This window comes from Arvicanthis niloticus, chromosome 7 (assembly GCF_011762505.2).
Source record: "Arvicanthis niloticus isolate mArvNil1 chromosome 7, mArvNil1.pat.X, whole genome shotgun sequence".
NCBI lineage: Eukaryota > Metazoa > Chordata > Mammalia > Rodentia > Muridae > Arvicanthis > Arvicanthis niloticus.
The window spans coordinates 65,284,526-65,310,176 of record NC_047664.1 but is presented as its reverse complement, the minus strand read 5'-3'; the positions used below and the strand labels follow the sequence as shown (position 1 = coordinate 65,310,176).

Sequence of the window (25,651 nt, the reverse complement as noted above, 5' to 3'; positions counted from 1 at the left end):
GCTTGGATCTTTGAGATAGTTCTGGGTAAGGAAAAAAAAAGTATGATTCAAGGTCTATGGATGTGAGTTAGATACATAGCATAGCACAAGGAGTTTTCTGCTACTTAGTTTTGATGTTGGAAGCTGCTTTTAGGGATGAGAGCAATGCCATGCACCGATGGTCCACGGATGGCTGAACAGAACCCAAACACAGTATATTTGGGCTGACATTGACTGCTCACGTGCTGAGGTTGCTGTCTGTGTTCTCTATGGGGACTGCCCTACAGTTATGAGCTAGACTCACAGGAGACAAGCATGAGATGCGTACTGGAAACAAGGACACTAGGCAGTGAAACTAGTTGATGACACATAGCTAGTCATTTGCCAGTAGAGACAAATGGCGAGAAGGGGGCAAAGAAACTGGTAAGCAAAACCCTGAACTCTGTGTATTCAGATACACACAACTGAACCAGATCTCCAGAAGACATCCCAGTCATCATTAAAGATCAACTTCACATGACTAGCATCCTGCAGAGTAGAGATGCTTCTCTGTATGCACACATTAGCTGGTCTCATGCACTTTGTGACCTAGCATGCACATGAAGACACACCACATGGATTTTCTGCTCCATCAGTTCAACAATATTTGTTCCTTGCAACAGGAAGGAAAGCCCCATCAAAGTTCTTATGTGCCCCTCACTGTGTCATCAGTGTGCTTGTGAGAAATAATCCTGAAGTTTGAAGATACATATACAAACTAGTCAAACCAGGGTTTAAAGTCTCCTTCTCTTTGCCTTCCCCTTGATTTATTCTGATAGGATGTGGTGCCTAAGGTGAGGGTCTCTGCTTCATCTTGTGCTTAACTAAAGAAGTGGTCGCATCTTCTAACACAAGCATGGAAAGCAGATGAACATGATGAACTAAAACATGGCCAATTAGGTTAAGAATTATACCTCCATTCTCATCTGTAAATTTGCTCTGTCACCAAATCTTCACACAAGGGGCAATGCAGCCAACGCTGTTTTTGTACTCATGGTGACCAATTTGATATTGGGCAGCACATGACAGACTACAGGACTATTCAGAGAGTTAGAGAAGGCTCTGCTAGACAGTGTTCAGAAGAACGACATAACAGTTCTAAGTGACCATCAGACATGTGGAAACTTTTCTACTTTAACACCAAGTGTAAAGGAAATTAAGATGAATCTCGTTTAGTGCAGTTTAGGCTGACATGGCAAGATAATAGATATTACCGTTTAAAATGAGGTCACAGAGTTGTTATCCCAGCCTGGTTCTTTTGGTCTAGGGTTCTGAGGGCCAAAGAGTACCTGGGTATTTCCCATGAACCCAATATGGCTCTCCAAGAAGTGGGAGATGGTCATGGTATCTCTTCACAGCGATAGAACACTGACCAAGACAAGGACCTACTGCCCTGCTTGCTGATGTCATAGGCAGAGCTGTTATCTCAGTCTGAATCTTTTGGTCTAGGGTTCTGAGGGCCAAAGAGTACCTGGGTATTTCCCATGAACTCAATGTGAAGCTTCAAGAAGAGGGAGATGATAAGGCTTGGTGCTTTTCTTGTTCCTGGTCTTGCGGGAGGAATTTGCTGGTCCATGGGGACAATCTTACCCCAAAGACTCTAGAAATTTGTTAATGGATGTCTAGGAAGCGATAAAGCAATGAGCAAGAAAAAGATGCTGTTCCCTGCATTTAGGGAGCTGCGGTGAGATACGATTAGTGAGTCCAGGATTGGAGGTGCAGGAGGAAAAGAAACTTCTGGAAATGATGGGAAGGATTCAGAAGAGATGGTGGGAAGATTTTAGTGTTTCCTAAAAGTCTGGTGCTCACCTACAACAGCATGGGTCACGTGATAACTTCCTGAGTGTTTCACCTTTCTAGAGTCACCACACTACAACTCAGTGGGGATTATAAAGGTGGTCGAGGTTAGAAAAAGAGGGAGGGGAAAATGCTATGTCAATAAAGACATTCATGTTCTCACTCCCACAGTGGGGTACTTGACTGTGGTAGGACTCAGATGAAGGAGAAACATATAGACAAAAGTGTGAGTTGTCGTTGTAGACAGGACATACTTATTGTTAGACTGAGACTGATTTAGAGACTAGAGAAACTGGAAAACAAGGTTTTGCCTGACAGGGATGGGAAGGGTTTTTAAGAATGGGGTCCCCTTTCATCCTAATGAGGTAAGTGGGTGGGGATAGGGAGTCACAATAGAAAGTGGGTTTATAGCTATGTCCCAAGAATCCTGTTCTCGAAGTGAGTGTGTTACACCAGCAGAAAAAAAAACCACAGAAGCAGCCATCCTAGAAAGTATAGTTACAATTCAGATAGCAAGCACAGAAAATTGAATTTTTTCAAGATATTATTTTCCCCAAAGGGGACAAATATTTCTATAAACGTAAGGAGAAAGTGTGGATTTATTTTTTTATTTATTTATTTTTACCTTTTTTGCTACTTCAGCTAGCAGTAGAGTCTTCCCAGTGCATGGTCCCCCATACACAATGAGAGGATTGATGTGCCCGGCTTTGCTTGGAAGGATGTATTTATGCAAGATGTTTAGCGATTCACATTTGTATTCATAGAAGGAGGCGTATGTCTTACATAGTGAAGAGTGCTGCAGGATCTCATCATACAGAGTATCAGTCTCTGTGTCAAAGTTCTGCTGTACTGTTGCCTGAATTATATCAATCATGTCCTCATAAAATTGCTTACCAAGTCCTTCTATGTAGTGGTTTTCTATCTCTTGGGAATAGCCCAGTTTCATGTCACAATGGGTGACAGATGTGTACACTCTCAGATTAGAGGATGCAACAATGGTAGGAATGAATTCATCCCTGAGTTTTATCAGCTTCTCTTGAGCTTCTGGGTCACGGATGATTCTTGGGTCTGTTCCAGTTACGTCCATGTATTTTCCCATCTCTGGGATTTTCACGAAGCGTTCGATGTTAGCAATCTTCCTGATGTAGCAGACACACTTCTTCAGGAAAGCTGGAGTTTGCTTGCCTAGAGCAAAGTCAAACTCATCCTCAATAGCTGGAAGAAGATAAGACAGGGTTAATTGCCTTCAATAAAGGAACCATGTGCCCAAATTCCCAACATGTAGCTCTTAATCACTTTGAGAGAGATTATTTGGCTTATAATTTGTAGAGATGCAACCTCTGGAGCCATTTCTTAAATTAGCATTAGTCTTTTCTTAAGCATGTAGAACCTAGAAGAATAGATTTTTTTCATAAATTATTTTATTTTCTTTCCAATGGGAAGGAAAAGTAAAAAACCAGCTTGATAAGGCAAGCACGCCATGTTCATGGTGATGAGTTTTAAGATGTAAGTTTTATTTCCCCCTCTGGCTAGCTTCAGCCCTTTTAAATGTGGAAGCATCTGGGTCTCTGTGGGGCCAGGAAACATGGAGGCAGCTATGTGACATAGCTAGACTCCTGGTTCCTTGCCAGGCCATCCTTTCCGATGTAGTGACATCCTTTCATTTGAGATGTATTGTAACCTAAGCAAATGGGCTGAAATAGAAACAAAAAGGCACTTCTTAAACTAAAATATAAGTATGCTCTGAATTCTGGTCAATCTTAACAATCCACGATACTGCTTGATTTCATGGATTCAGAAAGGTATAAAAAATGACTTTGTATAGAACATCGTTTCCTCTAAACTAAACCACATACGTCTTATACATAGTATACAGAGGTGCAGAGAAGTAAGTATGCATTGTAAGTCCCTCCCTCCCTCTATCTGTTCCTCCTTCCTCTGTGCGTTCCTTCTGTTCTTCCCTCCCATCCTGGCTAGACTTTTTATCAGGTAGACACAAGCCCCATGGGAAGAGGGAATGTCAATGGAGAAACCACCTCTATCCAGTTGTCCTGTAGACAAATCATTCTGTTCAATGATTGATGTGTTAGGACCAGCCCACTGTGGGTGGTGCCATCCTTAGGCAGGTGGTTCTGGGAGGTTCCGGCAGGCTGGGGATGGTGAGTTTGGAAAGATGGCTTAGCAGTTAAAAGCACTGACTACTCTTTCAGAGAATCTGGGTTCAATTCCTAGCACCTATATGGCAGCTTACAACTAACAGTCTATAACTCTAGTTCTAGGGAATCCAACACCCTCTCAGAAACAAATGTGTAGGCAAGACACCAATGCACATACAAAAAGAAAGAAAGAAGAAAGAAAGAAAGAAAGGAAGGGAGGAAGAAAGAAACAAACAAATTAGGCTGAGCAAGCCTGGGGTGTGACTTAGTAAGTAACACTCCTCCATGGCCTCTGCATCGGCTTCTGATTTTAGGTTCCTGCCTTGAGATCCTGACAGAACTTTGCTCTGTGATGAACTGTTAGCAGGAAGTGGAAGATGAAAGGAATCCTTTGCTTCCCAAATTGCCTTTGGTCATAGTATTTATCACAGCAATAGAAACCCCCTCTCCTTTCTGCTTCCCATTCTCCCTGTCTCTCCTCCCTTTCTCCCTTCCTCCCTTCAAGCAATCTTTACTCTTTTCCATAAACTGACCTTTCTTGAGCAACTATTATGCACTATACATCCTGTTAGTTGTGTTCACTGCAGGTTGAGAGAAAGCAGGCTGAGAGAGACAGAGTCTGGAGAGCCTGTAACTACCATGGAAGTTGGAAGCTAGGAGCCTTTTCCTAAATAATGGCTTTTTCTGGGATTCTTGTGACAACAGCTTTCCCCACAATGACAGCAATCAGTTTTGACTTCAGCAAAAGTAGATAAGCTTATGGCCACAGAGTTTCTGTAGACTGTGCCATGAGCTCAATGCATCTTACACAGTGTTTAAGCCAGCCACTATGGTTAAGGGAGCAGGCTACTCCCTTATGTCTAATTTCCTTTCACAGGAGATAGATAAGAGAAGTTGTGTGGAACTTTGAAGTTAGAGGCTACAGAGGAAGAAGCTTCTGGCTCATCTGTTTTCCAGCCCCTGGGGAAAGTGTTGGTGAGCACATTGGATCAGCCACTGCTTGCTACCATGATCAGGAAGAAAAAGGAAGTGATCCACCTGTGCGATCTGCACACAATGTATCAGCGATTCCCAGAGATGAACACTGTCATTTGGACTTTCAGAGAAAAGCTCACTGTAACTGTCTGGTATTACTGTCAAATCTGTGGGAAGAGGGTGCTAACTGGGAAATTCTGACCATAAGAGGGGATGCAGATAAATCATGGTAGAAAAAAAAAATCCATGTAGGCGTGGCCCGGGGAGGAAAACAGGCTGAGCAGAGTGCCCTCGATGTCATAAATGAATCTGAATAAATGAACCAAGTCCACCCTCTATATCATAGAGGCAGTGTGCATCATCATGATTTTTTTAGTGTGTGTGTGTTTGTTTGTGTGTGTGTGTGTGTGTGTGTGTGTTGTGTTCATAATTTCTGCTGTAGTTTAGCTCTGGGATTCCCCTCACATGCTATGTGGTAAAGGCTGTTCCCTGAAGTTCTATTACTGGGATGTGGCTGAACTCTTAAGAGGTAGGCATGGTCCAGTAGGAGGTCTCAGGTTGTCAGAGCAAGTCCCATTAAAGGGACTTCTGGGAGCCTGGGCTCTTTCTGTTTCTCATTTTCATTCCTCATTGTTTATTCCTCACTATGAGGTGAGTGGCTTTGCCTGTAAGCTACAGGCTGTGGTTTGTGGCCTCACAGCAGGCCCAAAGGTGGTGGAGCCCACTGATTGACGATGGCCTAGAGGCTCCAAACCAAAACCAAAACAAGCAGTTCTCAGCATCTGTGATAGTAACAGAAAGCTGGATAATAGAATTCCTGATATGTGCGGGTTCACTTCCCAACTTTCCTCTTTCCTTACTCGGCGCTGTTTGTACATTCTGTCTTCTTACTTGCGTCAGTGGCCTTCAGTTTCTTAGGACACAGTACTCAGGGAGGGTAACTTAGGGACAGATTCCCAGACATTTTTGTTTCCCAGAGTCACACTATGTAGCCCAGGCTGGCCTTGAACTCACAGTTTTCCTGCCCCGGACTTCTGAGTGCTGGGATTACAGATGTGCACCACTAAGCCTAATGATATCTCTCTAGAATAGAGGTCTTGAAAAGGTGTTTTCCAGTGAGGTGTTTGAATGCTGGAGCTGTCTGATTATAAACCTGGTTATTTATTTATTTATTTATTTATTTATTTATTTATTTATTTTACATAAAGAAGAGCAAAGCTTTCCTTTGGGCCCCTGTTCTAGCTCAGCATCTTCAAAAAAAAACAAAACAAAACCAAAAACAACAACAACAAAAAAACCAGTGTGGTTTTGTCCTTGATAAAGATGAAGGGCCAGAACCTGGAAATGATCAAGAGGTCTCAAAGAAGCGAAGATAAGGACAGTACTTATTCTTGCTATATTTAGTGCTTTCTCCCCCTCTCTCTTTCTCTCTCTCTCTCCCTCCCCTATCTCTCTAAGGTTTCATCACTATATGGGTCTGGTTTGTCAGGAACTTACCATATAGACCAGGCTCAAACTCACAGAGCTCCACCAGCTCCTGACTTCTGGGTATTGGGATTGAAAGAATGAACCACCAAGCCCACCAAGTTTAGTCTTTTCAAATGAAACTTAAATAAGACTCATCTTCTTCATGGCTTGCATCTAAGAGTCACCAAAATGATTTATAGCTTTAAAAAAAAAAGCATTTAAAATGTGTGTACTCAGGGATTGAGGGTCAAGAGCTTTTGGGGTGTTTACAAATGCTTTTTGTTCTATAACCATAAAAGCTTCATGATACTGTTGCCACACTGGAACATGGTATTGGGAATCTGAGTTCCCAGGCCAGAGCACTCAGTACAGCAATCTGAAAGTGCAGTTACTGTTGTTTTTCATTAACAGTTTTTTGTTTTTTTTATCATTAACTTTAAAACAAAATTCTATCCTTCAGGTCCTGGCTTTCCTACAGTTTCTGACAGAGGCTTCCCCTGGCTGTCTGTGGAAGGTTTCAAACTAGCGGGTAATAAAGAGTGTGCCTGCCTGGTTGTGTGTGGTATGTGTGTATGTCTGTGTGTAAGTATGTGTGTTTGTGATTGTGTATTTATGTGTGTTTGTGTGTATGTGAGTATGTGTGATTGTGTATTTGTGTGTGTGTTTGTGTGTGTGACTGTGTATTTGTGTGTGTGTGTGTTTGTGTGTGTGAGTGTGTGTGGTTGTGTATTTGTCTCTGTGTGTGTGTGTGCTACTTTAATATAAAGTTAAGTCTACAGTTCCATACCCTCCTCCCTGGCTTCCCATGTCACAGGTAAGGTTCGTCAGACAGCCATCTCCGTCCCTGTTGTCACCCTCCTCAAACCTGACTTTCTGGCTGTTCATGAAGGTCCCAGAATAAAGCCTTGCCTGTGTTGAGCTTTCTAAGAGGCTGATTGATGAGTTAGGATGCTGTGATTTTGGAGAAAATGCTATGATTTCGGAGAACTGGAATGTTGCTGGTCCAGAGCCAAATTATCTTAGATTACCTTTAGCCCCATAAAGAGTCACTTTCTGCCTCCCTTGGCTTTGTCCAAACATCTTTTCAGAGATCTTTTCTGGGATGAACACACACACCGACCCTGAGATTCCACTGATTTACAGTTGCATGGTGTCAGGCAACATTTAATGCCTATAGCAGGGAATTCCCTGCTGTGCCATAACCCACCTACTTGATGCTTCTATCCGTGTATTTGAAAATGCCTTGATCTATTGCTTTCTTTTATAACTATAAATGCTTTAGGAAACTGCTACCATGTTATACATGGTATATAAAGTAACTAGAACTTACGTTCCCAGGCTATGGTGATTCGTTTTGGGCTACAGAATAAACCCCCGTTTCCTTGGCTGAGAGCAGTGCTGTGCTTGATACCCAGCCTATCCCCTCTGAGGGACCCACTGCCTACAATCTCCACCTTAAAGAGTCATGGTACCGATAACTCTGATTCTTTCCATCTTCAATTAAAAAAAAAAATCAGCAACTAAGCTCATCCTGTCTATACAAGAGCCCCAGTCCCTCCTCAGCCACTATTTATTTTATAATTATGTTTTACTCAAGTTACAAGTTATTTAGTTTCTGAAACAATCTTGCTCATTTATTTCTTGGTAATCATTTCTTTGCCTCCATGAAATCAGTTTCCAGGAGATCTATTGCTGTCTCTCCAGAGCTTGCCTCAGAGTTGACCTGGGTAGGTCCCTACACATTTTCTGGGAGACAAAGAGGGAATGATTTGCTCAGCTGAGAAACAATGGCAGAGTCTTGGCTATTATACCCAGCCGTCTCTGAACTTCTTCTAAAATCACATTTGCTAGAGAAGCCTTCACACAAACGAAAGGATTTTCTGTGAGCTGACACTTGTCTCTCTGGGATGTGGAAGAAGCATTTATCAATTTAAATTTGCTTGGTACAAAATGGGATTAAATTTAAAAACTCCTGAGAGAGACGCTATGCATGCTTCTGGTTTTCATCGGTTTCTTAATTTTCTGAAGACACATGGAAATTACCTGAGAACAGGTACCTCTTAGCCTGGCTGTGCTTCATTTTCCCCTGTTCATGCAGCAGTTTGACAGCAGCTTTAAATATTGTTTTGATTTCATCCGATATTTCTTGCCATGGCCTCTCCTGTTCACCACTGGCAGAAGGCTGTGTCTAGGAAAAGGTGAAAGTGGAGAGTTAGTCTCAGAAATCATGAAGGATAAATCAGTATTTAAGAGCAAGATTGGTATATGTTGTTGCTATGAAAGTTGGTGTCGACTATATCTGCCAAGACAGAGTAATTGGCCCTTAATAATTCTGCATCACTAGGTCTGTCAGATGACCCTGGGCCAGAAGGCTGATGATCAGATGCTCCAACTTTCTGTAGTATAGGGACTGTCCAGGTGTTAAGAGGTCTCTATAAATTGGCTATGTTTTAGAAGCTATGCTTTGTGCTTCCCATAATTTCAGTTAACTCAGTCATTCTGGATTTCTGACGGGGTTGAAGACCTATAGTCTCATAGCCAATCCTGGCTATTTACTTTGAGAGAAAAGATTTGAGAGGATGCTTTGCAGCTGACATTCATTCTAAAGCCAAGAAAAATAGCCAGGTTCAGAACTAAGTCTCTTAATTAGGAGAGATGACAGAGGTTCTGCTTAGTCAACAAAATGATGGACTGGGTATTAGGTCTGTCTTGCACCTTACTGACATAAATTGGTACAGTTATGCTCTAACTGTATTTTGAGAGAAAAATTTTATTTTAACAGGAAGGGTGATGTGTAGGAGGAACTAAGGTGGAAGGAGTAAGGAGAGGAGGAGGAGAAGGAGAGGAGGGGGTATGTGATGAAAGAGAAAGAGAGAGGGGGGCCGGACATGGAGGCAGATGTTCGAATGTCTCCGCCAGTCAAAGATAGTTGATATATCTATGTTGGGTATTAGGTTACACTTCTGATTGATATTGAGCATTACCAAATTTATAAAGCCATTGGTTAACATTAAAAAAATTGTATAAAAGCAAAAAGGAGAAGGGAGTATGAGATAGGGGTTTTCTAGGGAGGAGAAATGGGGAAAGGGGATGGCATCTGAAATGTAAATAAAATATCCAATAAAAAACAAACAAACAAACAAAAAAAGAAAGTTGGTGTCTCCAATGCCTCACTTCATCCTCTTCTCTCCAATAATCCTGAAGTAAGAGATCATCTCCATATTACAGGTGAACTTGCCTTGGTTTCATGAAGGCATGCCCAGACAGTGTTTGTGTCCTAGGCTTGGCTATAATTCCTATTTGTTATTTGTGTGCCAGGAGTTTGATCCCCATTTTTCTTGGCAATGTTGGGACATGAGATGTAATAGAGGGTGGTCACCAAAATGCCATCCTTGGAAGATGTTAATGTCATTTTTATTGAGCTGAAGGTAGTTCTTGGGATTGGGTTCTTATGAAAAGGATCGTCCCAGCCTTTGAAACTTTCTGATTTTTTTGTCACACCATGAGATTTCTTCTGCATGAGTTCCTACTGTCATAATATGGCCAAGAAGGTTCTTATTAGGGCCTAAGGAGATGGAGGTGCCCGCCTTGGATTTTCAAAGTGCTAAGCTGTGAGCTAAAGAAAACTCTTTCCTTAGGGAACATCCAGGCATTTATAGTTTTGTTATAGTAACAACAAATGAGCCTCGGACACGTTTTATTATTTAAGATAGCTTTCCCTCTTGCATTTTGATTTTAAATATCATAACAATATAATCTTTACTGTGTCTTCTGAAAAAGAGGGAAGAAAGTTAAAGAGGAGGCATCTGTGTGTCACCATGTATCTTTTTAGTTTTTTGCTTCATTGAGTTTTTCTTTCTTTTTTTTTTTTTGGTAGTTGTCTAAGAAACAAAGTGGGGAAATTGTTTATCAGGAAGAAAATATTTATATAGCCTTAGAACATTTATAAAGTCTTATTCACACATTTATTTATTTAACAAGGATTGTGAATGATTTATACATAAATGGTTTAGAACATTTTGAGAATGGTTTACATTTCCCTGGAGGATCATAGAAATAAGTGGAGACAAAGCAAACAAACAATTAAATAGTCACATAGAAACAAGTGTCCCCCGGCCACTGTGTGAAACAGCTTTGTGATTTCACCTCCTATCTTGCTTATATTTATTATATATTCAACCCTGGGATGCTTTGGGTTTACTGTAATAGCCCTGTTCAGTAGAGCATTATTGTTATAGAAATGTTAAGTGATGGCAGTGTGTACATGAGGAAATCAAGGATCTTGACATGATTTCATCAGCATAAAGAAGATATCAGAAAGACAAACATGTTAGAGTGAAGGCTGTGGCTAACCTATCACTGTTCTCCTTTTGAAGCTGTCTGGGCTATATCAAGGATGCCCTTTATGAAAGACAGATGGATATCAGTCTTTTGAAAATCCATACAAACATTCAAAAGATCAACCGGAACCACTTAACACCTCTTTCCCCTTAACCAAGTTTTACAAGACATATAATAGCTATATGTAGAGCCAAGTTGATCAGGAGAAGCATAAACTAACTTACTCGATTCTATGCAAGCTACAAGTACATAAACTGTTGAAAGCGTTCAAGGAGAACTATCAAAAAATGTACTAAAATGCACAATAAAGAGTCCATAAAAATAGTGAAGCATATTTTTAAAGGGATCCATAAAATGAATGCACAAACAATATAAACAACGCACACAAAAAGCTTTCATAAAATAAAAGAATGCAGTTGTTGAATTTGGATCAGTATTTTAACAAAGTGGAAACAGCTGAAGAAAACATCAATGAACAGCAATAAAGACCTGAAGTAATTTTATGGAAGAGAGGAGAGAAAATTGATACTGTGGAGGAGAATGGAGATTCTGAGACAGACCTAGACTGTCTAGTGGAAATTTGATTGAGGAACCAACAGGGAAATCTGAAGTGCTTCAGTTTGTTTCCTGTTGCTGTGATAAACACCGTGACCAAAGCAACTCAGAAGCGGGAAGGGTTTCTTTGGCTTAGAGGTCCAGGTTATAATCCGTTATTGAGGGAAGTTAAGCTGAAGCTCAAACAGGAACTGAAGCAGACCACATGGAGGAATGCTGCTTATTGACTTGCTCCCTGGCTTATGCCCAGCTAGCTTTCTAATGTATCCTGGGATCGCTAGCCTAGGCTGGTACTGCCCACAGTGTGCTGGGTCCTCCTTCATCAACTAGCAGGTAAAGCAATGCTGCACAGACATGCATGTAGACCAATCTGATGGAGGCTCTTCTTTCATTGAGATTCCTTCTTTCTAGATGTCATTAGGTTGAGCCACATGGACCATAAGAACTAACCAGGCCAGGAGAAGATACATTAGTAAGATAATGTGTAAGTAAGTAAGTAATATTATCCTAGTAGAAGATACATTGAGAAGATAATGGTGGAATGATTTTGAGAATTAATAGGATATGTGAATTTACACATTACGGGCATATAATCTGAATGACATATGCCAACCAGAGCTAATGAAATCATAATGTCTTCAGTTTTCCTGAGAACATTTGTAACTGATGGCTCTCATTAGTGTAATTTGCAATCTACCCCAGAGAGAAGGAAAATCACCCTAGAGGGGAAGTCAGAGAAGGCAGACTTACTGAGTTCTTGTTGCTTCTTGGTACCTCTAACCTGGGTCTGAGGTAATAGGCTGCTGGCACAGAGTTCTCATCCCGACAATACCAATCTTCCAGTAACTTGGTCTCTAGTTTTGCCTCAACAGCAGCATCCAAAATCATTTCAAACTCTGAAGCTTCAACTTCTCCAGGGATTCGAATGTTACCATATTTCTCACCTAAGAGCCCCTGTGTATCAACCAGAAAGTTCATTTTATACCTACAGCATGGTGACAGTCAGTAAATATTAGTAAATGGCAAGATACATTGTTAGATCAACTCTTTCTTATCATCACAGTATATACTTGATTTTATAAGTAACATTAGGCCAACTATAATTACAAGAAGTTACTCAATATACTGATAAATTAGTTTACATATTCTTCCAGACATGACGAATTCAAAAGTTTTACAGCAAATCCTTTGAAGTTTATATAGTGAAGCAAGAGCTGTTCTACTCTGAGATTTGTTTCTGACCAAGAAAAATGCTGAGCCTTACAAAATTCTAAACATGCAAAGCCTCCAGCACAGGAATTGCTCTTCCCAGAATGATGGTCTGACCCTCAGCCCTAGATCCACACAGCCAGGGAGGACAGAAGGCAACGTGGCTAGGTACAGCACTAGTATTAGACCCACTGAAACAATTCAGGTGTGTACACAGAAAACTGGCCCCTGTTAAACTGGCAAAAAGCTCCACAGAAAAACAAGCAAAACAAAAACAAAAAAAAATCTTAGTGCTTTATGAAGGCAAGGCAATAATAATCATATGATACAAATGGACAGGTAAAATAGGACACTATTTCCCTGCGCTCTAAGACTTGCACATAAGACTATTGAGTGGTCCATCACAGTGTATACTGTCATCCAGAATACTTGCTAAAATATACATTCCTGAGTCCCTATTCAGACTTAAAACAATCACAGGGGAACATGGAAGAAAGACCAGGAATTTACATTTATTATTATTATAATTATATATATTTATTTATTTTTAATGAATTTTTATTGGATATTGTTATTGTTATTGTTGTTAAAGCAAAGGTAGAGTTTATTAAGAGAAGACTAATGTGAATTGAAGCACAGGCAGTAAGAGAGGGAGAGAGAGAGAGACATCGGGGAGAAGGACAGCAGCGCACATCCTGGAGTAGGTGCAGGTTTATCGAGATAGCCTGTCCACAACTTGCATTTTAAAGTGAGGTTTCAAGTAAATCTCAGTTCCAAGAAGCTGTGCTTGTGTGCACTGTGGATATTAATGGTCTCATGAACGCTGTTTGGCAGGCACTGAGGCAGAAGAGCTGGGAACAGAATGGATCATTACAAAAATCGAAATCTATTTAAAAATAATTGTTTCTTTGAGTGGAGCACCTGGCACCAAACAGTATAGTTGTTTGATCGATGTAGTAAGGATATACATGCCATAAAGATGACTAAAGGGAAAATTTCCTAATTCAGTTCAAATAATAAGCATATGTTGGGCACCTACTACATGGCGGCAACATAGAACTTTATAGAGTAATAGCTGGGTAGGTTTAAAGCTATTTATTGGATTGTTCTGCCCTCGTCCTTTACATCCATTGATTCTTCTTTAGGTGGAACACTCATAAATCATGACTTGGTTGTTTTTCGAGAATCTAAGACAAGAGTCTACCTAAGTCTTATTATTTGTGAGACGGTAAAGCAGAAATTTTGCTGATACGTTTTTTAGGAATATTTTTTGGGTTCTTTGTATTTATAGTTCCAATGTAACATACACACATTGTTTGTACACCGTGTATTTATCAGGGATGGAGAGTGTTTGTTTAGAGAGTGTCAATCTGACACAGTTGCCAAGTCTAGCTACTGATCAATAGGTCAGAGCAGGGCGAGGAAGCTACACCGAATCCCGAGCCTTGTACGACTCTATTTGGCAAGACAGAGTCCCCGAGAGACCCTTCCTGGATTGAGCAGTATTGACTATAGCCACCAATGACCTTGAGGTGGGTCCAGACACTATGACAGAGTGTCAGTCTGTCTGTCCACTGTCTCCTTCCACCACTGAAGGAGAAACAGATTTTCCATATATATAGGAACATAAACACAATTTTTTCCTGCGTGTAGAACTTCACAATCATCTCTCTCCCCCACCTCACCACATGTGGAGTATACTTTGGTTCATTTTTTAAACACTGAAGGTAACTTTGTAAGCTAGGTGGGAAGCAAGAATTTGATTGCTCAAATACATTCTAGAGAGTCAAGGACAAAGAAAACTGTAAGAAAAAAAGTGAGCATGTGTTATAGGTATAGTTTTGGCACAAGCAATTCTAGTGTAAGAAATATATCTTGATGCTTTGGCCCTTGTTGGAGATAGTGACTACACAACACTGTAATGTATCAGATGCCATTAGGCTATCTGCTTTACGATGATTCCTTTAAAAATATTTCTATGGTTTTTTTTGACTGCATGTATGTATATGCATCACGAGTGTTCCTGGTTTTAGTGGAGGCCAGAAGAGGCTTTGGATCCCCTTTAAGTGAAATTGTAGGTGACTGTGAGTCACCATGTGAGTACTGGGTACTGAAGTTCGAGCCCTTAGAAGAGAAGCAAGTGCTCTTAATTGCTGAGTCATCTCTTCAGTTCCCTGAACTGGCTCATTTTATGCTATGTGAATATTGTTACAGTTATAAAAAAAAGAAAGAAAGAAATGCTTCCCAGATATTGAGTTCTTCCTAACTATGAGCTTCAGTGCACAAAGGCTCTGCTTTTCTTCTTCTCTTTCCTTCTGTGCCTGCTGGTACAGACACATCTAAGCCACTGCTTTCCAAGGCTTAGAGATAACATTTTTCTTTCCTCTCCATCGATTTTCCTGTTCTGTTGGGCAAATATTGATCTCCTCTCCCCTGGCTAACTGTATGTACAGTTAGCTCTGTCTGGGCTTGAGCACTTTCAGGGTTGGGTCTGGTGTGAGGGTATGCAGTATTTTACTGTAGCAGACAGTAGAATGACTGAAGTATCCTTGATGGGTTTGATGAACTGTGTGTCTGGAAACAGACTCATTAAGAGGTTAGGGGTATCACTGTTTATAGGGAGGGAGCAGGTGTTTCCTGGGAGCTGTTTATGAGCCATTAATCACGGGAGCAGCAGGAACAGAGAATAGAGGTCTGTAGCCTATTCCAGCCCCAGTGCTGTCAGAAACATGTACGCTATAAATGCCCTATTCCCAGACTCAATTCATTGGTAAGACAAACCCCTTCCTCCATAAGCTTCTTTTTTCCATATTAGGAGAAAAATTCTCACTCTAAGTATGACTTTCCTTCCAGGTGGTCTCATTAGCACTTGATCCTATAATCTAGGTAGAGTTGCTGAAAAGGATCCCCAGGGTTTACAGAATTCAACTCATCTGCCCCAGGCCATTTCTCTAGGAAGACACGGTAGCATCAGTACTTACACAGGAAACTTTTAATTTAACAACTCCATTCTGAGAAGGGAGAACATGCCTAAAGCTGGATGAACAGAACACACACACACACACACACACACACACACACACACACACACACACACACACTCACAGTTCATTCTGTTTCTCCTGAGAATTGTACAGGTTTGTGGGAAAGTGGTAATTAATTGGGAAGTAATAACAAGCCACTAAAATTACATACAAACCAATCATGTCCACATTAAAGACAATCTAAACATAACCTAATTAAAAGGTCAAATTGTCATCACAGTCTCTATTATTTCTCTATTGCCATGCTAAAACATCGTGATTAAGGCAACTTATAAGAGATCACATTGAATTTGAGGCTTACAGCTCAAGAGGCTTAGTTAGAGTCCATGACCATCATGGTGGGGAGCATGGCAACAGGTAGGCACGAACAGTGCTGGAGCAGAAGCTGACAGCTTACATCTTTAGACACAACTAGTAGGCAGAGGAAGCTAATTGTGAATGGTGTTGGCTTTTGAAACCTCAAAGCCCACCCCTAGTGACACACCTCTTCCACCAAGACATTATCTCCTAATCCTTCCTAAAAAGTTCTACCAGCTAGGGACCAAATATACAAACATATGAGGTGACCAATGTCATTAGGATTCAAACCACCACAGATACCAATTGATGTAAGGAAAATACCTTGAAAGTTGTCTATAGCTCTACTATTAAAAACATATTCATCTTATAGATTTGTTTTTAATTATGTGTATGCATGTATGTCTGTATGGGGTTATTTGTTGTGAGTGAGTGCAGGTGTCAGCAGAGACCAGAGGTGTCAGGTCTCCCGGAGTTGTTGTGAGCTGTCTGACATGGGTCCTGGGAACCAAATGTGGGTTCTTCGCAAGGGCAGTACAAACCCTTAATGGCTGAGCCATCACTCCAAGTTCCCTGGAGATATACATTTCAAGTGTTGTATTATAGTTTTTATTAGTATATCAAAATGCCTTTCAAAGGCCATTTTTGGGAGGAAGGGCTTATTTTGGCTCATTGTTTGAGAACATAATCCCTATGGCAGGCAGGGTGTATCAATGAGGATGGCTCTGACTGTGAGTCCAGGAGCATAGGTGCACTTGTTCACATTATGTTTAGTTAGGAAGTAGAAAGAGTTGAATGCGTGCACTCAGCTCATTGTCTTCTGTCCCCTTTTCCATTTGGTTTAGAAGCCCCGTCCATGGGATGATGTCACCACATTCAGGTTGGCTCTGGGCTCCTCAGTAAAAGCGCTTTCAAAACTCTTACAGACATGACAAAAGGATTTGCTTCTAAATCCTTTCAGGCTGGTAATGAAGATTAACTATGTCGAGAATGGATGGTACTAGATATATTTAGTATATAAATGTACATAGTTTTCATTTCAAAGTAGCCAGTCATCCAGATAACTGATAACTTATGATGTGCTTGATAGTTATAATGAACAGATATTTGCTGTCTCGATCTATAGGAAAAAATTCACTTCTCACAATTTTTTTCTACAGAATGAGCCTGTAGTTTCATATATCAAATAAAACTACCTGAGATAAGATATAGAAACAAAGAAATTCACTCACACGTTCTATGAGTTATGCAGGCATAAAGAACACAATGAACTGGAAAGTGTCAAAGTGAGATGAGACATGTTTGATAGCACAGCACGATGGGAGTGAAGACAAAGATTAAATGATTTGCCAACACATTTGGCAGAGCAGAATAATTAAAATAATGCTCCATAAAAGATTCTTTGACAACTAACAATTCTTAGCTTTCTCAGAATCACACCGGAGCCCACTTTCTTGAAGCTGACACTTATCATTTAATTATGGTTATTAAATTTACACACTTCAGCCCACCGCTGAACAATTTTTATCAGCAATAATTCTGCTATGTCTCGCTTGTTTCTTTTGTCTGAAAGGGAGCTTCATTAATTGGAAAGTGCTGAAAACAGTCCTTACTCTTGAGAGCATCGGAGCAAGGGCAGTGGCCACACGGTGGAAGAACTGGCTAATAGAGCCATGTGGGGTGGAGCCAAGGCCAAGTTCATAGTGCCACAGTACAGATCACAACCCTAACCGTAGTCATTGAGAACTGCAGAATTTGTAAGGATGACTGAAACCCCAAAGTTCAGAGAAAGATAATGGACATAAACAAAGAGCCAGGTTTTTGAGAGGTAGTGCGGACATATCAGAAGTCTATGGGTATTCAAGAATACCCAGGAAGCAGCTAGGAATGTGGACATGTAGGTAAGATGAGGAATTTGGTTAGAAAAGTAGTCTTGGAAGCCAGAAAGTGTTTATTCAATAATTATTAACTAAAGGTGCAATTTATGTTGGAGGTATTCAATCGTTCTGGTTTTCTCAGGAGTCCCTGATCTAAACACTGACGTCTCAGGACCCTCTTTAGATCCTGGCATACCAGGGCAGTTGGCTATACTAATATGACCACCATGATCCCTCTAATTTTGCAATATTAATACATGTACACCTTAGAGAGTCCATGGTCGTGACATAGGGATAACAGCATGGCGTTAGGTCCCAGAGCTAGCAATTTCTATGGTAGACACAGAGGAAGAGTGGAATGGTCTCATAGAAGACACAAGAGAAGAAACAAATACTGAAAAGAGTTGAGGCAGAATTGTAATAAAGAAATAGAAAAATGGATCCATGCTATAAGAAGGCCACTCATGTAAGGAAAACAAAATTCCAGTGAGTAAGAAAAAATATACTGATCATCTGTAGTTATAACCATGGTCGTGAATACTTCAAATAAAAACACTGGTAAGCGAGGATCATTTTGATGATCAAGTCTACCGAGGAACATAACAAAGATACCTAGAGGTTTCCAGGCAACAGGAAATGGGGGAGGGGGCTGTACTCAAGCAGAGAGTGTTAATGAAAATGGGTACAGTTACATTGAGCATGTAATTTGGCTGGCACTATACACTTTACTTTTGGAAATTCGTCTTACTGCTTGCTGCATACAGATTTGTGCACAAAATCATTAGATCACTGTTACTTTTTTAAACATGGCTTTACTCTATGAAAGCTTTGATTTACTACTCATGTTCTAAATGAGAAAACTGGAAATAAATTGCTCACTGTAATTACAAGTCATAGAGTTTACGGGACAGAATTTTGTAGTTTTCTAATTTCTGGGAAATTAAACAATAAAGAAACAAAATAAAGAAAAAGAAAACCAAAACAATAAAAAGACAATACAAATGACTGAATAGATTGACTGTGCCTCCAGAGGCCAGTTTGCTAATTCAACATATTGTAGCATATTCAAATAACTTTTTAAAAACTAAAACAAACTTTTTTTTTTTTTTGAAAAAGGGTCTCTGTGATGGCTAATTCGAATTGTTGACACAATAATTCTGGGAAGAGTGTCTCAGTGAGGAATTTCCAAATCAGGTTGGCCTGTGGATATATCTGTTGGGGACTATCTTGATTCTCTTAGTTGAAACCTGCTCACTATGGGTGGCACCATTCCCTAGGCAGGGGATCCTGAACTGTAAAAGAGTAAAGAAAATGAGTGGAGCACAAGCCCTGTGTGTATTAATTTGTTCCTATCTGTTTTCCGACTACGAATGCAATGTGATAACTGTCTGGAACTCCTGCTTCTATGACTTCCCACAATAATGACTTTCCACAAATATAACTCCTATTGCAAATGAAAATAAGCTGTTTCCTAAGTTGCTTTTGTTGGGATATATAAAATATAATGACAGTCTCAAGTAGCCTAGGTTAGCCTTGAATTTACAATGTAGCTAAGGATGACCTTCATTTCCAGAGTACTAGGGTTATAGGTGTGGATCACGAATGCCCTGTTTATGTAGTGCTAGGAATCAAATCCAGAGCTAGACAGAGCTCTTGTTCCACAGAGTAATAACATGGGTAGAGATATGATAATTTCTGTTCTGACCTTTCACCTTTAAGGTCTCTACCACTCCTCTGCAGCTGTGGCCATGAGCTGCAGAGGTGCTATCTTCTGCTCAGCTCTCCCTGTTTTCTTGTGGTCCTGTGGGATGTGCGTGGGGGTGAGTATCAGAAATCTTTTGGTTTCAGACTTCCCAACCCTTTTTCAGAGTGTTTTTGCTGTTTGTTGTAACTGAATCCAGCTGCTGATTTAGGTTTCCGGCGACAGGGTGAATTTTCTCTCCTAGGTTCTCTCCATGTGCCTGGTGCTTAGAGCAAGTCGGAGCACTCACCCAGTAGATACATCTGCGTGCTTACCCTTTCTTGTGTCTGTGTACACACTTAGCTTCTTTATGTGAAAGAAAATTCTCAAATATATATACATATATACATATACATGTACATGTACACACACACACACACACACACACACACACATCGTGGCAGAACGTAGAGAGCAGTGCAGCATCCCCAAGGAGAACAGACTGAAGAAAGCAAGCAGAGTGGGCCGAGAGAGTCTCAACGTACCACTCAGTTCATAGCTGGTAGGAGCGGCTACATGGATCATGGTTAATAAGAAATTGGTGAATATGTATTCAAAGCTGTCTTTTATGCTGAACTTAGACACTGTCTCTTAAGTAGAAGACTTAATAGGTATAGTTTATCCCACAAACTAGGTGGTACCAACAGTGGTTAAAGCACAGAGTGACTTTAGACAAGCTGCTTAACCTCTCCACAATGCAATGTGCTGGTTGCAGCAGTTTCAGGCTAAGGGTCCTCATGTCTATCAGCTGCATTGATACAAGTAAGACTCAGAGTTAAGGCTGACACACAAATACTCTGGGGGGTCTGGCTCTTTTGTATTACTGATGAATTAGTCAATGATTTAGCATTGTATAATACATTGTTTTTGTTCTGTAAATGTCAAGCAGTGAGTTGTCGCCTCCCCTGCTGTCATTGTATTGGCTTCTAGTAGTCCAATACAAGATCAAACAGGTCCTGGGAATCCCAGCTCCCACAGAGTTGCAGATTGAATGTAAATGGACACCTGAGAGGGTGAGATTCAGGGCTCTAGTATAGGTACCTCTAGAATAAAGAGGTGGTTTATTGGGCTGGAGAGATGGCTTAGTGGTTAAGAGCACTGTCTGTTCTTTCAGAGGACCTGGGTTCAATTCCTATACTCACATGACAGCTCACAGCTGTCTGTAACTCCAGCTCAGGGGAATCCAACACCAACATCATGTACCATAAAAATGAATAAGTCATCTAGAGGTAATTTATCTTTGTTGTATGTGTGAGGAGTTATTTTATTTTTTTTTATGTGGGTTCTGAAGATTCAATACACACACACACACACACACACACACACACACACACACACACACACACACACAGACACACACTCCTGGTTGGCTGGAGAAGCAGATGGTCTTGTTGACATATTTTTCCATACTAAGAGCCAGCAGGACTGGCATGCCTTGGGGATTTGGCAGGAATGCACATTTTCTTCTCAAGTTCTATGCAGGTCTACTGAGGTAGAAACTCTAGGGCTGAGGCCTTGTGATTTCTGTTTAGCCATCTCTAAGAATCCATAAGTTGAGAGTCATGCTCACCCTGGACCTTCCTATATAGATCTGACCAATCCTACTTTCATGTTATTCAGTTAACATTCGGAGATTGACAGCCTTCCTCTATTCAGATTCAGGAGAGTTTTCTTCCTCCCACTTCCTTTGGGCCTCATGAGTGCTAGGCAAGACATTTACTACTGAGCTATACTACAGTCCCCCATTTTTAATGTGTGTTTATTTTGAGGTAGAATGTCACTAGATTGTCCACATTGGCCTTAAACTCTACTCAATCCCAGGTAGACCTTGAAATTAAAATCCTCTTTCGTCAATCTCCCATAGTAGCCTGTGACACTGGACCTGGCTGGGCTACATTTTGTTGAGGCTGTATTTTCCCATTGTATTAACTTGGAAGCATATATGTGCTCTTGACCCATACTTAAGTTATACTGAGAATGTTCATCATTCTCAGTGGGCACCAGCTTCATGCCTGTTTGTTCAAGGGTTTCCTCATCACTGACTAAATTATCTGACCTCACTGTTTTCTTTGGGCTGGGAGATAATTTTCTATTAAAATTCATTCTGAACCCAAGAGTCATTTTCAACTTTTTTTCACCCTGGGGTTGCATCCAAGAATACTTTTCAATTTTTTTTTCTCCCTGAGGCTGCAAAAAAGAATCATTTTAAACTGTTTTCCTCCTAGGGCTGCTGTGGCTTATTTTGGTTTAATACAACCACCACAGTGTATTTGCAGTATAAGAGCAATATGAATTCACATAAATTCTATTTACAAATTTATAGAATTTAGAGTACTTTTGATAACCCTTAGGATGAACCAAGTGGCCTGGAAACCACTTATTTAATTAGGGAAGAAATCACAATGGAATTTAGAATCTGGGTTCTGGCTCTGGGTCAGGTACAGTCTACTTGTGTCTTCTGTTGAATCAGTCTATTCAATTCAACACTGTTCGTTGTGTCTGATTCCCAATCCCTCAGTCCATCAATGATGACATAACTATGGTATATTCCCACCAACATGACAGGATGCTAAATTATTCTGAGATGAAGGCTGTCAGAACACCAAGGCCCTCAGTAGACCTCATGCTATCATCTATGAGGTAGAGCAATGGCTCTCAAACCCTTTTGACCCAGAGCTACAGAATGGAACACATTTTGGGTTGTGACCATGTTTATATACACATACAAACACATAAATACATACACATAAGAAGAGAAAGTGTTGGTCTCAATTCCAGGCTAATAGAATCAAAAGTTCTGGGGCAGAGGTCCAGTAATCAGTTTCTCTGAGAGATTAACTGTGTTCTCTGCTATCGACATGTTTTTCTGTTCTGTTCTATCCTATTCCATTAAAATTTCAATGTAAGTGGAGGAAATGTCACAGGGCCCCATCCCTTGATGAAGAGCTACAAGCAATTAACAATGGCCGAGAGAGGGAGAATTAGTCTTCCTTAGGGATGGTCACCGTAATTGGTTCGTCAATATCAAGTGATCAGTCCTTGAAACATATATGTGTGGGTAACCCTGAATGGACTCATCAGGTTGTAGGTAAGTATGTACATATGTATGTATATATGTATGTACTTATGTGTATAGATAATAGCAATGTTAAAGAGGAAAAGGGCATGAACTTGTGAGGGAATGGGTAAGATGGAGGACCTGTAAGGTAAACATGATATATATATATATATATATATATATATATATATATATATATATATTTTTAGAATTATTTATTTTATATATGTGAGTACATTGTAGCTGTCTTCAGATACACCAGAAGAGGAAATCAGATGGTTGTGAGCCACCATGTGGTTGCTGGGAGTTGAACTCAGGACCTCTGGAAGAGCAGTCAGTGCTTTTAACTGCTGAGTCATCTCTTTAGCCCGTAATTATATTTTAATTAAATAAAAAGGATTCTGGTGGCAATCTATTAGGCTAGAATGATCCCCTATTAGACTGCAAAATGAACTAGCCTGTGCTGGATAAAAAAGATTTCATGTTAAAATATGTGTAATTCTTCAAAGAAGACCATCTTTTACAGAGATCTGTAGTTACTCTGCTAAGATTGCTTCTCCCTTACAATTCTGTATGCTTCAGACAAGCATCCCTCTGATCCCAGCCACACAAGTAAGTGCACTGGGAAGGAGTGATGCAATCAAAGTATGGTATCATGGAGGTAGAGGGCCATTGCTCTGAGTGAGAGGCCCCCATAAGGCTTCACACTGTGGACAGCATGTCATACATTTTTTTTGTGAATAATTATAGTTACCTATGGGGATGCAGGTTTGGTGGGAAAGAATAGAGGCACATAGATGGCCACGAGAGACAAAGAGTGTGTTAGAATCAGTGAGTTATCACACTTTCTTGGGGAAATGAACTCAACAGAAAGAAGGGTGGGGAAGAAAGCAGAACTTGAAGAGGTTCCAACTAAATAAGCCCCACTAGGGTAGGGTTGGAATGGAGATAGACCTTTTGGTTGAAGTCAGTAGTCTAGCAAAACCTCATAGTTGAGAAATAGAAGGTGCCTTTAATAAACAGCTAGAAACCTGGCAAAATGATAACACACTGCTTTTCTCAGCAAATCATAGCAGTATTCAAGGCTGAGGTGAATCTTTGGCACATGTCTATGCTTTCCCCAGCACTTCAATGAAGGTGATAAGATCTCCTCAAGTGGAGATAAGAGAGGAAGAGATGGTAGCCACTTTTCTCAATCCTCAATAAAGAGAGAAAACAACCCATGTGCTGGTATGTTTGAATGTGGTTTGTCTCACTAAAACTCATGCTGAATGATGGTTTCCAATGTAATGGCACCAAGAGATGGAGGAACCTCTGAGAGGTGTTTGGATTATGAGGGCAACCACTCTTGAAAGGTGTGATGCCCGTCTTTTGATGATTATATATAAGTCAACCATTGAGAGAACTGGTTATTGACTCCTCAAGGCTCCTGACAGGGAAGGCTCATATGATCACACTTTTAAGCATAAATGTAGGAAACCAGAACAACAACAAAAACAACCTAGAGCTATTGTTCTTCAGGGAAAGGCATACTTCTAATTCTCATTTCAAGAATTGTGGTTAACCGTATGTACAACCCATCATGTTTGTAATGCTTTAATGGCCACAAAGAAAAACACTCCACGGGGGCTTCTATGAAATGCCCATTTGTTAAAAGCAATCACACAAGAAGTTAGTTGAAGTGTCTGAGCCCTCTTAGCTAGCGTCTTAAACCTTGGAAAGAATCAGGATTGTTCATTGAAAGAAATGGTCACATCTCTCTGGGTGTGTTAACTTTGGATAGTGAGATTATAAATTTAAAGAATGCTGCTCTGTTGAGCTTTGATGCTGCAGATAATGCCAATAAAATTATCCATGGCCTGAGGTCAGTGTTTCCATTTTGGACAAACCTCAGGAATGGCATATATAGCTTGATCAGGTTAGCCCTTCTTGTCCTGGGAATACTTTTATTCCTGCCCATTGTGTTAAAGCTTATTTTTAATAACATCAACATGTTGGCAGCCAAAGTACATGACTTAAACCTGAAAATGGACCCCCAGACAAAGTTATTAAATTAACAGGCTAGCAAGCCAAGGATGAGTATTCTGCACAGAGCTTTACCAACCTAAGACAGAAGTTCATTTGCCTTTGATAATGCATATTCCATGATGGGTAAGGAAGGCATTCTTGTCAGAATGACCTAAGACAGGCTCAGTCTTGTTAACAAAATAAAAAAAGGGGAGAGGTGGAAAACCTTTGGGGCTACTTGGCAAGAAGCTGACATGGGCCAAGGACAAGGAAAGAGGCTGCTTGACAGGAATATGACATTGGCCAAGGACAAGGAAGTAGGCTTCAAGTAGGAATATGACATTAGATTAGAACAAAGAAGTAATTTCAAGTAGGAGTTTAAATCATAGGCTACAACAAAGAAGTAATCTCAGGTAAGAATCTAAATATTAGGCCAGAACAAAGAGGTAATTTCAGACAGGATTCTAAACTTTAGACTAGAATAAGGAAGTAGGCTTCAGACATGAAAATGAGCTTTGGGCTAGGATAGGGAAGTAGGCTCAGATACTTTGGTCATCCTGATAAGCCTTTAGAAACAATGATCACATAATTGGGTTTAGCGCCTTGCTTTTTCTTTGACTGTTTGTGTTTACTGTATTGCTTGTTCCTTGACTATTTGCATCTATTGTATTGCTAGACCCTCAACCTAGAATTGACCTTAATACATACATGTAATCAAAATGGTATAAAAGGATAAGGGAACAGTGGGTATAGGATAGGGGGTTCTAGGGAGAAGAAATAGGGAAAGGGGATGACATCTGTATTGTAAATAAATAAAATATCCAATTTAAAAAAATAAAGAAAGAAATGGTCCTTCCAAGTGAACTGATGATGATGGAGAACTCTTTTCCATTTGGGGAAGAAAATAAATGCCACCCCTCCAATTTTTTTGACTATGGGTGAGCAATTCCTTCCCACTGAGGGTTGGTTAACAGCCAAAGGAAAATGTAAAAAATCTGTGCTGAATGAATCTGAATCCCTAAAAGACAACCCAAGAGGTGATTTCTCTTTGTGTTCCCACAGGAAGGACTGCTGGGGAAATTGATTCATTGGCTTTGTGTTTCATTCCT

The 25,651-nt window shown here is 40.4% G+C and overlaps 1 protein-coding gene across 1 annotated transcript in view; it reads right to left on the bottom strand.

Moving 5' to 3' along the window:
* Nwd2 (NACHT and WD repeat domain containing 2) overlaps positions 1 to 25,651 on the bottom strand; it is a 144,788-nt gene that overhangs the window by 5,453 nt on the left and 113,684 nt on the right. Inside the window, exons 4-6 of the mRNA XM_034508173.2 lie at positions 12,060 to 12,263; positions 8,457 to 8,601; positions 2,441 to 3,030 (exon numbers count right to left, since the gene is read on the bottom strand). Of these exons, the coding sequence (XP_034364064.1) occupies positions 2,441 to 3,030; positions 8,457 to 8,601; positions 12,060 to 12,263 (939 nt within the window). The remainder of the gene's footprint in view (positions 1 to 2,440; positions 3,031 to 8,456; positions 8,602 to 12,059; positions 12,264 to 25,651) is intronic.